Source organism: Labrus mixtus, chromosome 18, assembly GCF_963584025.1.
Source record: "Labrus mixtus chromosome 18, fLabMix1.1, whole genome shotgun sequence".
In the NCBI taxonomy this organism is placed as follows: Eukaryota; Metazoa; Chordata; class Actinopteri; order Labriformes; family Labridae; genus Labrus; species Labrus mixtus.
This window is the reverse complement of record NC_083629.1, coordinates 11,794,864-11,808,531: the sequence shown is the minus strand read 5'-3', so window position 1 is coordinate 11,808,531 and position 13,668 is coordinate 11,794,864. Positions and strand designations below refer to the sequence as shown.

The following is a 13,668-nucleotide window of genomic DNA, read 5'->3' as shown; positions in this document are numbered from 1 at the left end:
ATCCAAGGAGAAACTAACTAGACTTAATAAGAAGCACCTCTTTTAAACCTCATTAGTGTAAAAGGTTGCCCGATACTATTGATCCTGAAAAAACCCTGATGAAGTTAATGTTACAGAGGCTGTCCATTCATCACTTCTTGCTTGCATTGTTGTCGGTGTTACCTACCGTGTCCAGGGATGTAGCTGCCCTCAGGTCAGGAAGGAAGCCCACCTCGAGCAGGTGAAGCAGAAAGCACTGGTCCTCTATACCATACACCCTGTCCAAGAAGAGCACCATGGGGGCCTTGTGATCCGGACAGAAGCCGGCCGACATGTCTGGCTCTGTAACTGACCCGTCTGAGACGGATTAGGCAAGGGAAGGCACAACACGACAGAGTAAACCACACAGATGTGGAGCGGCAATATGCTCGGGGAACAGGCTACAGTAAATAATGAAAAGTCTTTTCGGATTAGGGGACTCGTGTGTATTCATTAGGCAGCGTACAGCAGCACGCAGATGCGAGTTTTCTGGTGCTGGAGCTCGTCGTCTTCACTCTTGGCCTCCTGACAGAGCCTGTGCAGCAGTGCTCAGGGCAGCAAATTTAAGAGGTGAGCCTTGCCATGCTTACGCCGATCAATCAATAGAGCATGATAGCTTGCTATAGAAATGATTTGGCTTACTCAGAGCTATGGGGGTGTGCAGTAAAGCGCTGTGCTGATTAAAAAGGCATGAGTGGTGAAATATAATCAATAACTTTCTGCCTTGAACTAATTGTACAGACTTTGGTAACCATTGTACTTTCACATGAGCCGCTCATCCTGTAGTAGGATGCAGATGAAAAGCACGGAAGTGTAAAGGGGATTTGTACAGAATGCTGATAATGTGTTTTTAACTGTGAGCGTCCTGACCTTTGTTGGTGACGGGCATTTTGAGAGGTATGCTGATAATTCCCACGAGGTCTTCTGTAGGCACCAGAGAGCGCAGAATGGCACGGATACGGAGGGCTTCACCTTTGCCCTTGTTGATGAGCTGAGGTGGAGAAAAACAGAGTGTAAAGATTTATCCCCAAAAAGTTTTTTAAAAAGTCACTGCTCCTTCACACTTACATGCATCTCTGGGGCACATCGTCCCAGCAGATCGATGAGCGCAGAGTAGAAGGACATGATGGCGTTTCCCATGTGCACCACCTCCTCCTCGTCGTCACCATCAGCAGACCTAACAGGAGCAAGAGTGAAGAGCAAACACTGAAGGCGAGGGGGGGGATAGAAAGCTAATCTTAGGGGTAAGTCCTCTGCATTGATTTGATAAGCTTTGCTTGATCTTAAAAGGCTTACACGTCCGAGCTGATTCCATGCACAGATCCCGGCAGGTCCAACGCCGGTGTCTCAGAGATCTTGATGGCTTCCTTCATGGCGGCCAGGAGACCGTTTCCTCCTTCTCCCCTCAGAGCGGGTCCAAAACACTCCGGACGTCTGATAAGCAGCTTGACTACAACGCTGGAGTTCTCCTCCACACTCTCACCTTCAACACAAATACAGAATCTAGTAAGTTTAGGCATAGAAGATAAAGCAGAACATACAACACACACACTCTGATTTAAAGTAAACGCATCACTGTCCCTACAGCATCAGGCACAACTTAAACATTTCCTAAGCATCTGAATAAAGCTCTTTGAAACTCAATTGGAGATATATGGAAAGAAGTGGGGAGACAGAAAGAGAGGGTGAGCAGATGGTTATTGTGGTCGTACCATTGACAAAGACAGCGAACCGCAAGAAGGAAAGGTAACGCTCCCCTTCTATCGGGTTCCAGCCGATGTCTGGATAACCTTTAGCCAGGAGCATTGGACAACTCTGGAGACCGCAGCCAGCGAGGTAGGTGACCACCTACAGGGACGGCACAAAGACAACATGATGAATTAATGAAGTCTTTATTGCCTCTAGGGGAATTTGTCTGTCAAGAGCATGATAACATAAAAGAGTCAAAAGACATCAACAGCTGTGCCATTTAAATAATATTTACATAAAAACATGAACAAAACGCCTCGCTTGATCACATGTAAGGGTGTCAAGTAGCAGGTTCAGTAGAATGTCACGTTCAGTATAATCAGAGTTTATTAAGCAGCTGAATGCTGCACGGTAAAGAGGAAGTCTCTTTTAGTCCTCATCCTGGGCATTCTGTACCTGCGCCCTGAGGTCAAGAGTTCATACTCAGACCAAAGAGGGTGCAGCCGGTCTGCTAGGATCATATTTGATAGACTCAGTGTATACGGTCTGTCAGGTAAGAAATGCTGCACATTTGATTCCCAGTTATCTTGCTGCTTAGTCTAAGCCCCAGCACTGAATACAGAAGGTTAATACACTGACAATGAAGCAATCTCAGCGTGGTGCTGTCAACATCTAAAACTTTGCAGAGTTACTTTCTGCCATACTGCAGTAGTATGAAGGTTCACCTTGTCCAGATCAGGTTCTTCCAGAGCCAGAGCCAGGCCGTTGTTATCCATCACGGAGGACGCAGCCACATCCAACGGAGTTGAGCCCCTCATAGCTGGTGACGCTACAAAACAAAGCACAGATATAGAGACAAATATTTAGCTCTATTTGATATAGCCTGCGTCTTCACAAATCTGAACAATGATGCATAGACAGCAGGGGGCGGTGTTTCCACTCCTCTAAAGTTAGGAATATCAGCCGATCTGCCAATAGCGGCTCAACATCAGTGTAACATTTCCCCCCAAACACTCTCACAGAGCCTTTATTTATTTATTAATACAGGATATATTGATGTACTTTATTTATAGGACTTATATTAAGGGTTCACATAACTTGTTGTCACCTGTTTAATGAGCAGTCTGTGAGGTGTGTGTATGTGTGTGTGTGTGTGTGTGTGTGTGTGTGTGTGTGTGTGTGTGTGTGTGTGTGTGTGTGTGTGCATGTATACGATTTGAGTGTATGCACCCTGTAGAGACACTCTCTCGCCCCAGCAGGGTGCTCTCTGAGACTGTGGCACTGCCGTCTTCTAACAGAACGAGAGATGAGTCGCTCTCGCAGATAGATTTTCAGCACTCAGACTAACAGTTACACACACACACACACGCGCACACACACACATACACACACACACACATGCACGCCTCCTCTATGTGAGCTCAGAGGCTCAGACTAAGTCCTATGATGGAAAAGTAGAAAGTGTGAGACATATGAACAAGAATACTGTCTAGTTTTATCAACTAGCCTTTCAGATTCTTTTACATGTATGCAGCATTCATGTCTGGTCTTTATAAATAACATCACACAGATTACAGTCTAGACCTGCTCTATTTAGAACATTTCCTGAGACTTTTTGTTATGACTTCTCATGGTGGATTATGGGAAAGTTGGTATCTACACGATCTACAAGAGAGACAGAGATGTGTACCCACCCAGGCCCACACTGCTGTTCTCCAGCAGGTAGCTGAGGTGGTCGAACATGGCCTTCTGGTTCTGGCGGCTGATCCGGCAGAAGTAACACAGGAAGCGACAGCAGCTGGCCACCATCTTGGGAAAGGCGATTTCCTGTGGAAGGGCATACACAGACCAAGTCGGGTCAAATATCTTTTTCTAGTTGGATTTTAAAACAGTACGATTTGAGCAAAAACACAGCTAAAACTGCTTCACATTTTGAAAAGCGTTAACGAGGACACATACATTTATTTGACTTGTCTGTATGTGTGGACATGTATTTCAAAATTGTCACTCTAAAACAAAACAAAAAGTATCAGTAAAAAAAAATAATTCTGGAGTCATTTTCTGGGGTAACGTGATTATTGTAATGACTTCCTGCTGTCTTGTTTCTGTGAAGCTCCCGGTATGTGTGGTGTCTAATTAACGTCTAAAAGGCCTGGCACCTTCACACACTAGCAGCCAACCAGCCAACCACAGACTGCCCTTCCTGCCCTCCCTCCCAGACTCCACTGCTGTCAGCCTGACGAGAAAGCCCACCTACTGGGACCACGTCTTCATTAACGCATGCTCACCCTGCGCCCAGAATTCACACACAATTGATAACAAGCAAAACTGGACTGAAACACAAACTTTTTAAATGAGCAACATTACTTCTGTTGAGGTGGAGCAGTAAACCTCGAGGGTGCCTCTTTAGAAGCCTTAATAAAAAATAGTACATATACAGAGGTTAGAAGTTGTTAAACCTGGGATTTGTCTCCTCCGAGCACATTGACCATGACCTCCATGACGGTCTCATGCATGCCCAGTATTCTCATTAGGTTGGGATGCTGGTAGAACACTTTGTTGTTCATGATGTCGCTGTAAAGGAGGGGGAAAAAAAACATGCATGAAACCTGAAAAATATATGATTTTTAAAAGTTCTTTTTTATCGTCTAAAAAAGTTTAGACGATAACTCAAACATTTCAAACACAACCTACCCAAGCCCATCAATCATGAGCTTCTCCTCCTCTTTCCCCATACGCACAGACAGCAGAGATCGGATCTGGCCGAGGGAGGCCAGGAGGTTGATGGTGTCTTGGACCGAGACGGCGCTGATGGTGTAAGTCTTCCTCATTGCGCGGAGCAGTTCCCCGATGCTGTCGTACTGCCGCCTCAGCAGGCTGAACATCTTACGGACCAGCTCAGGGTCCTGGATGAGACACTCCTGGGCCCAGCTCACCATCGTCTGGGAGATCAGCTCCTTCAGGTTGGCTGTCAAGACAGGTCGTTAAAGATTGTTAAAGATAACTCAATGATGTCCTTTAATAAAATGCCTTTTTTACTTACTAAATATTCTATTAATCACTTTAAGTTGAACCCTTATACACTTTATATTTTATATCACTCTTATACTTGATGATCTGTTGGTGCTCTTCATTTTTATTCTCATTTAAACAACCCGACTCTCAATTTTTTTTGGAATTAAAAAAGTTATATCTGAGCTTGTCTTCAATTTTTTTTTTACCAAAAAGTGACTGAAACTAAATACTACTAAACACTAATTCAAAAATAAAACAAAGGAAAACTTCTCGAACTGCAAATTGTCACACACTTTCTGTTTAATACAACATCTGTGCTTTAACCCTGGAAATGAACACATCAGCTTTTATGTTGTATTGATTTTGATGTTTGAACAGGGTACATTATTATTACAGATTGTAATATTAAATTAGGTCTCAATGTGAGATCTGACCTTTCTTCAATAACACATTTATTAGAATTCCTAATGTTGCTTGTAAAAGTGTTGAGCCAGCGTGCATGGTTCATCTGCACATGTACGAAGTAGGGAAGGTACCACAGAACCTTCTCTATCACAGAAACACAAATAATAAAGATGGGTTTTAGTGTAAAAATGTTGGGCTTTGGGGCGCCTGTAGCCTAGTGGTTAGTGCGCACTCCCCACGTACAGAGGGCAGCATCCTCAAAGCGAGCGGCCCAGGTTCGAATCTGACCTGTGGCTCCTTTCACCCATAACACTTCCCATTCTCTTTCCCCACCATATCATGAAGGGCCCCCCTCCCCTAGTGGGGAGGGGGGCCCTTCATGGGCCCTTCATGGGCCCCCCTCCCCACTTCATGGGCCTGAAATAAAAATGTATTTCTTATTTCGCTTTTTTTCTCTTATAAGTTATCAACGCAATAAGATAATTGTCTGAATAAACAAACAAACATGCAGAATTTCTTTCTGGAAAAAATGTGAAGTCTCTCTAAAAGGCCCTCTCCCCCCCTTCTGAATGCGCAGAATGGTTTAGTCCTCCCACCACCTCTCGACTGGATTGATCTTTCAGCGGTCAGTCGAGTCAAGAGTGAGAGATGTGGCAGGCTGCAGATTAAACCAGTCGTTAGAGGAATTCAGCCAAGAATATCGTTTGGATCATATCTGTGTTTTATGTATAAATATATCTTATTAATCCCCTTCATAGATACGATTTCATACGACCTTATTTTATAAAAAATATTACATCGTGGTTAAAAAGAGTCCACTTTGGAGCTATATTTAGAGTCTTTCCCAGCGAGCTACAGTAACATATTTGATATCAACAGATTCAGCGTAGTTCATATGATATCAATGTTGTCGCGCTAGCATTAAAACTGAGACCGCTACTTCTGCCCAAAAAACAACATTTTGAACGTCAGGTGAGACAAATTATAATGCAGTGTAAGAAGAATTAAAGTGTAGAAATTGTAGAAATGCTCTGGGTTTAGTTTGGGCCATGGTAGGGGCCCTATGTGAGATCTTTTCATGGGGCCCAGAGTTCCTGGCGACGCCCCTGAACATACATACACACCTCACACCTCACACCTCACACCTCACACACACACACACACACACACACACACACACACACACACACAGACATGTCTATTAGATTGATGTTAAAATGGGACAACAGTTGACTGGGTGCTTTAATTTTTCTTCAGTTCAAAAGATGCATTTCTGAGTCTTTCTGAGCATTTCTGATTTCTAAGTGGCTCAGTGATGCAAACAGAACCTTGGGCACACAAAAAAGACAGACAGCTCCTTCAAACTCTTCAGTTGGTTTAATGCTTTTATGCTTTCCACCACCTTAACACGCCCAAGCTATTACAGAGGTAAAAAGCTGTGATTCAACAAAGAGTTCTTCTCTATGTAAGAGAAAACACAGCATGCAGGTTCATTCATAAAAGACACATATTTTCAGCAGATCAGAAAAGAAAGTCCTGTTATGTAACAAATTAGTGAAGGGGAGTGGACACAGTATTAACTGTTCTGTACAGTATTCTTCTTCTGTGGTTTGATTTGAGACATTTGTTTGGACAGCTCGTGGGAAGGGTACCCTGAAGGCTTCATTAAATCTGGATCAATAGGATGTGAGTTATTTGTGAGTCTGTTCTTTGGGGTCTGAATGCACAAAGGAGAGAAAGACATCAATTAAACAACTCAGAAGCATAAAAGATGGAGCCATTTATGTGCAATTGATTTCCTTACAAGAATTGCAATTAGCTGATTGCATTTTTAAGACCCTCGTGTCTGTTCAGCGATTGGATCTGTTGGTTTTCCAAAGACTATATGACACCAGGCTGTCAATCCATGCAGCATTTTTTTTTTGTGTGAGAGGTGGAAGGGAGGCAGCAGAGTGTCACAGTCAACCGTAACCGATCTTTCCCTCGTGCAGAGTTGCGTGGGCGTCGGAGAAAGGGCACGAGTGTCAGCTTGTTCCAAAATGAGAAACAACACTTCTTCCTCTCAGCCAAGAGGCTTCACCTGACTCTCATTCTGTCACACTATCAAACACACTTCTTTGTTCCCTTTCTGTCAGTTCCACTCTTGAACACACCCTTCCAATGCTCTCCCCCGCGCTATCCCCCCCCCCCCCCCTCAAATCTGACCGGTCCACAGCTTCATTGACTGGGAGCTGAATTATTCTAATATGACAGTTCCCACTCTGCTGTCTCACACATATTTCATCACCTCTGAGCATGAAATGCTGCTGGTGGATAAATGATTCATCACAGGAGAAGAGGATTCTTTCCTCCCTTCCTTTTACTTCTTCCTGTGAAATAATAACTGAGACACAGGCCTTTTAGCATCTCCAGCGTTTCACTGAGAGAGGGATGATGGGGGAAGAAATTACAGCTGGAGTAATGGTGCAGGATACATCATGCCATTGACCCTCAAGTGACTCTCCTGCATCCTTGAAAACCCTCCTCTTTTCAACTCTGCAACAGATACTGAGCCAAAACTAACACAAGCAAGTAAACTCACACATAATGGCTTTAATATAAGGATAGGAATGTCAGGCCACAACTTTGGTCCAAACTGAAGTTTCTCTTTTCATGCTCTTCCACGACATTTTTTACACGATTTAATTTCTCCCTTACTATCAGTAAACAGTAAACTCTATATCGAGCTGATCCATCTGTTTTATCATTTTTATATGTCCAATACTTCTGGTTATGACCAAATATTTGCTTCTCAGCTGTACGTTGTGTTAAGTGCTAATTAGCATTAGTTAGCATGCTAGCATGTACATCCTAAATGGTGAACGACATCTAAGATTATACGTGTTTGTTGTTGTTGAATGTGAAACACTGAGGCTGAATTTTAAACTGCTATGCCAAAGTCATAGAAAGGAAAACACCCTTCCTCTGGAAAAAAAGACAAACAACTATGGCTCCCAAAAGCACTAGCACCAAGGTCTTTATAGAAACAGAAATATTTTTTAGCAGATAAAAGAATTTGGCGGTTTAGATTCTATCGTTCAACTCGTTCCCCTTGCTTTCCAACACTTGCAGCTGTTTCAGAAGTCAATGTGATGCTCCCCTGAACTGCAGCTGCCACCACCAACCAGCCTTCTAATCAATCAGCATTCACACATCACCCTGCAGGGACCAGTGGCACCACCACCACCACCGCCACCACCCAGAGCACTATATAATACATACTCCTCTTTTTTCATCCAGCCTCGCTCCTGTGGTGTCTTATATGCTCCACATCAGGGTCACAACGAATCCCAGCAGGAGGATTGCCTTTCTGCACCTGCATTCCCCGACAAATATTTCAGCCCAGTTCTGTCCATGGGGGATTAGACCACGGTTTTGCTGCCAGTGTTGCTACTGAGATTGATCAAAAGGAATAGAATACTGATGAAGGAAGACATATGAGTATTGTGTTATTGCCAGAAGAGGAACATTTTCAATCATACCTACAGTAAGTGAAAAATTGCAGCCATATATGGAGACGTACGCTTAGAAAGAAAACTGAAAACATCAAACAGTGAGACGCAGAGTCACATAACACACTGCCGCCTAAACTGAAAGCAAACAGAACCAAGAAAATATATTTTAAACCAGTAAAGTAATAACTTGCAATCCGCAGCTTGATTGGCGTTCTCTTACACAGAATGTTACAAGAGAATGAAAAAAGACACAACTTGTTCTTCATTTAGGACGGTCTACCTCCCCCCACCCCCTTGCTCTCTATCCCTCTTCCTGCATCTTATCCCATCTCTCCCCCTATCCCTTTCCAAGCCCGGCGCAGTCTAGGCCTGTGAAGACTGTTTCGTCATGAGCCGGGGATCCGGCCGAAGATTTCTGCCTTTTAATAAGGCAGTTTTTTCTTACCACTGTAACTTTTGCTGCTTTGCTAAAGTGCTCATGATGGATAGGCCGGATCTTTGTAACATAGCAATAAGTAAGGTCTTTTACCTGCTTTTTGTAACATAACAATGAGTAAGGTCTTTTACCTGCTCTTTTGTAATGTTAACAGACAAAGAGTAAGGTATTTTACCTGCTTCTTGTAAAGTGTCTCGAGATAACACTTGTTATGAGTTGACGCTATACAAATAAAAATTGACTGATTGATTGATTGATTTACACTATTGTTACACCCCAGTCAGTGATTGCTGTGAATGCAATGGTTTTAGTTTTGTTTGTGTGTGCTCATCATTTTGTGCTGTGCAGGTATGTGTCTATGAGTTTAATCAGTTTGGTTTTATAACCATTTTTTTTTTTCTCTCGTCTCTTTTTTTCCTCATCTCCCATAGCGGCTGACGGAAGACGCTCTCCACTCTAGAGCCTCTCCGCCACCCGGCTCCATATATTACCATAATAGAATTGAAAAGAAATTGAAATGGAAATGACTGCCACCCGGTGACACAGTCCACATGACATGAGCAGACAAATAGACGCGAGCCTGAGGATGCTAGAGGTGCAAAAGCGGGGCCGCCTGTTTTCTAATTATCTCTTTAAGAGAGAAACACGAATAGAGAGCTTGTACAAAACGAGGTGAAGAGACCGTAAACAAGCAGAATGTAGTAATACATAAAGAGATAACGTGCAAAAGCAACATTTGCTACTTCATGCAAAGTATTAAATGTTGTACAAGGCGTATAGAAAGAAACTTAACGTATTGCTAAAGGGCGATTATTTTGGAAGTTTAGACATTTTGACCTCGAGGTAGAACCTTATAAAGAAAAAAAGAGTTGGGCCTAAATCTCTGACAGAGTTTTAACTGCTCTTGTGTTGTCAGTATGTTGCTATGGTAACAAGGGCATATTGGATAAACAGTTTTTCTTAAAATGAACCTACACTGTAATAAATTCCTGTAAATGTGCAGTTGATTTTTCTTAGCATTCTTCTGTTTTTCAAAATAAGTGAAAATAACTGTTGAAACTTCAGCGTTGGAGCGCCGATTAACCAAGCGGTTTATGTCACGACCCCATTCACTGAGTCTAAAATCCTCGTCCAAGCGGCTGTGGGTTAAGATCCCACCTTCGGCCTTTGCTGCATGTCATCCCCACTCTCTCCTCCTAACATTTCATGTCTCTCTTCAGCTGTCCTATCCAATAAAGGCCCAAAAATTAACGTTGGCATGTAGAACAAAATAAACGTTAAATACTGTCAGTTAACAATTACACTAGATATCTTCATGTACTGTGTAAGACATAATCCATTATGACCATTACCATCTTTCCTTTGATGAAGGTTTATATCTCTGGAATGATGATAGCTCAGTTTTCAGGAATCAAACTGCTCAGTCGTCATTTCGAGTGACAGGACAGACAGACAGGCTTTCCTGAACCTGGCTTTGGAGAGCACAGCTCCTGTTGTCTCACTCATGGTGGCTGTTTGTGCAGAGTTCAACTAAGTTCAACAACATTTTACAGGTGTTCTTACATTGTTGTTGTTTTTCTGCACAATTAAATGAAAACTTCCACATGATGATGATGATAAGATCTGGCTGCTTAAAGTGGCAAGGAAAGCCGTTGACCAAACACAGAAATAGATCAACAAGCCTTAGTTATGTGAGCTGACATCATAGAACAGCCACTTAAACAGCTAATTAAATAAGGGAACATTGAACTCAATTGAAGCGAGCAAAACTAACTAATGGATAGATTTGAAATTAAACGTGATAATGTAAGTTTCATCTACATCCTCGTGTCAATCAGAAAATAGCATCTAAATATGAGCTGTCCCAGACCCAGGATTTATAAGCCCGTTCACTACTCGTAGATATGATAAGAATAATAAGTTGAATTATAATAAACAGTGACTTTCTCACATGGTGCAGCTTGCTCCTTCTCTGTGGGCTCCTCTGCCTTGTGAGCCTGGCCTTTGATCTTGTTCACTAGCATTAAGAGGCGCCCTCTGATGGATGTAGCTTGCTCGTCCTCGTCTTCCTCCATAGGGATTCCTATACAGTACAAAAACAGATAGACATACTATATAAACATTGATATCAAAGCTTATTAAAGCCATACCTCTGCTGAGCGGGGCTCCCTGTGGGGTTAGCAGTCACGTCATGTATATAAAGTGTGCAGTGTGGAAGGGTACACTATCCGCAATTCCTTTGCAATTTAAAGCTGCGTGTTACTGCTCTCTGTGTGGCGGGGGGGCCATGACAGGTCGGGGCTTTGTGGCGCGGCTGAAACTGCCATTAGATCTGTTGTACCTCAGACAATTGGGCGATTCAATTATTTATCATAGCATCAAGATGTCAGAGCAATCTGAGAGGCAGTGAACTGTAACTGCTGTGCAGAAAAGGGGGAAAGAAAGACACCATTCAGAGCAATTACTGTTAGCGATGTTTACAGAACGGTTTGAAAAGACAAAATTAATAAATATTTAATTTTCTCTATATTTGCCATTTGATATCTGCCACAATATCCGTTACATACTGCACATTCAGCACTATAAGATAATTGGATCAAGTTTGATATGATTATGCATGTTCATTATTAAGATGTAGTTCCTTCATCTCACCACAGTGGAGCTGCAGCTGGGTGTGGAAGTCGTACAGTTCCTCCTGGATGGCTGTGGGACACGGACAGTCCTCGCCTGTACTGAATGTCAGCAGCATGTTGATCTAAAATGAAATAAAACATTTGAAATCAGACACTAAACCTGTTCCTGGTAATTACGTCCATCTTTAGTTTAATAGCGATCTCAGCTTGATGTGATCCAATTGCAGGATTATTGGAGTAAAAAAAACAGCTTAATTCTGCCTCAGTGCTCACAGGCTGAAAGACGTTCTGACAAGTCATTAAAGTAGCAGTGAAGCGCTGAACTCCATCTCCTGCTGTGACCCTTAAGGGACACTGTATGTGTGTGTGGTTGAGCGTGCACTCTCACTGGAGCAATGACACCAAAGACAAGAAGGATGACTCGGCCTTGAAGCTTTGAACAACTCACATTCAGACAGAACGAGTGCTTTCCGGGATAAGGACATGCTCTCGTTCACTCTGAAACCAAAACCAGGAAAATTCAGCAACACAGAAGCTTAAAAAAGGGAACCTGAGGCTGAGGAGAGAAACTGGCCATGTATGTGGGAAATGACTGAAGTTATATAACATCTCCCAATGAATGATCTAGTTACATGCATCATTTGAAGCATTGAGCCTGAAGGCTCTCTGTGTGGTCACATGTAATATATTTTGTGATTCATCACTGCTAATAGATTCGCTTCCTGGCATTTTCCACCATGGATGATTTGCATTTTATTTTAAGTAACATGAGAATCAGCGAGGTCACATGCAAGACATATGAGAGTTACTCAGAGTTGCATGAACGGAGGTGTGAGATGTTGTGAAGCTGCCGGGTTAAGATGTCACAGCTGCGATGTAAGTGAGTGAAAAAAGGTATTTCAATGTGACCCACAACAATCTGTGTCAAATCAATATTAAACCTGTGGGGAGTTTTATTTTAACTGGTTTTCAAATGGTGCTTTGTCTGTAGCTAATCTTCAAAAACGTAAAATAATACCTATTCTCCATCTTCACAAACATTAACCCCCCCCCCAACCTGAGTACTTGTAATCCTCCAAAACAAGGGAAATCACCTGTTTGAACGTGAAGGGCTTTCAAGTGTGAAAACAGTAATGAGTTTACAATTTTTTTTAACAAGAAAGCCAATTTCAAGATCCATTTGTGTATGTTACCTAAATTAAAATATGTTCAAAGCTTGATTTCCTCTTTTATTTACTGTATTGGCCTGAATAAAAGACAGGTTTTTTTTCCTTGAAATACACCTAAAGAAAAGTGAGATTGTATTATATTCAGGGTCTATGTCACTACAATTTCACAACTGCACCACTTAACTGTAAAGTATGTGTGTCTGTGTATACCGATCAAGAATGAGGCCAGCCGTCACTCACAGCTGCTTTACCAGGGAGAGACACGGGGATCCGTTGGAGCAAAGCATGCTATAGGTCAAGTTAACTGACAACTGAGGCGCAGTTATGATACCAATATGAAGATAATGATTATCAATGCAGCATCTAAGATCGATTAACTAGTGGACGATCAGCACTCGCTCTCTACCATGCAGACACATGCTGTGCTGGTCTAGGCAGTCAGAGAGAGAAAGACGCCCGCTGTTAAGTCTCTCGTTAAAATGCAAGGAATATTGTGCAACAGAATATTGAGTGAAACTGCCACGCTGCAGTGTTTATGTGTTTAGCCTATTAAAGAGAGGAGACGTGCATGTGTGTGGATATGAGAACTGCAGGGAAGGAAGGATAGCAAATTAAGGTAATTTGAGAGGCATTAAAATTAAGTTAGAGTTTAAAGCACAATTAACTTGATGTATAACCTTACCTTATATAAGAAGCATCATGTCTTTATGTATTTCTTGACATATTTTCAATGGATGACGCCCCCCCCCCCCCCCCATCAATGCTGTCCAGATGTACAGCCATTCTGTGCTAAATGCTCATATGTGACA

At 42.5% G+C, this 13,668-nt stretch overlaps 1 protein-coding gene across 1 annotated transcript in view; it reads right to left on the bottom strand.

The window, feature by feature from the left end:
* Window positions 1-13,668, bottom strand: part of LOC132993077 (ryanodine receptor 3-like) — a 110,070-nt gene that overhangs the window by 34,457 nt on the left and 61,945 nt on the right. Inside the window, exons 40-50 of the mRNA XM_061062727.1 lie at window positions 11,710-11,812; window positions 11,009-11,140; window positions 4,402-4,675; window positions 4,167-4,281; window positions 3,402-3,534; window positions 2,433-2,536; window positions 1,731-1,866; window positions 1,336-1,501; window positions 1,087-1,195; window positions 889-1,009; window positions 167-336 (exon numbers count right to left, since the gene is read on the bottom strand). Of these exons, the coding sequence (XP_060918710.1) occupies window positions 167-336; window positions 889-1,009; window positions 1,087-1,195; window positions 1,336-1,501; window positions 1,731-1,866; window positions 2,433-2,536; window positions 3,402-3,534; window positions 4,167-4,281; window positions 4,402-4,675; window positions 11,009-11,140; window positions 11,710-11,812 (1,563 nt within the window). The remainder of the gene's footprint in view (window positions 1-166; window positions 337-888; window positions 1,010-1,086; window positions 1,196-1,335; window positions 1,502-1,730; window positions 1,867-2,432; window positions 2,537-3,401; window positions 3,535-4,166; window positions 4,282-4,401; window positions 4,676-11,008; window positions 11,141-11,709; window positions 11,813-13,668) is intronic.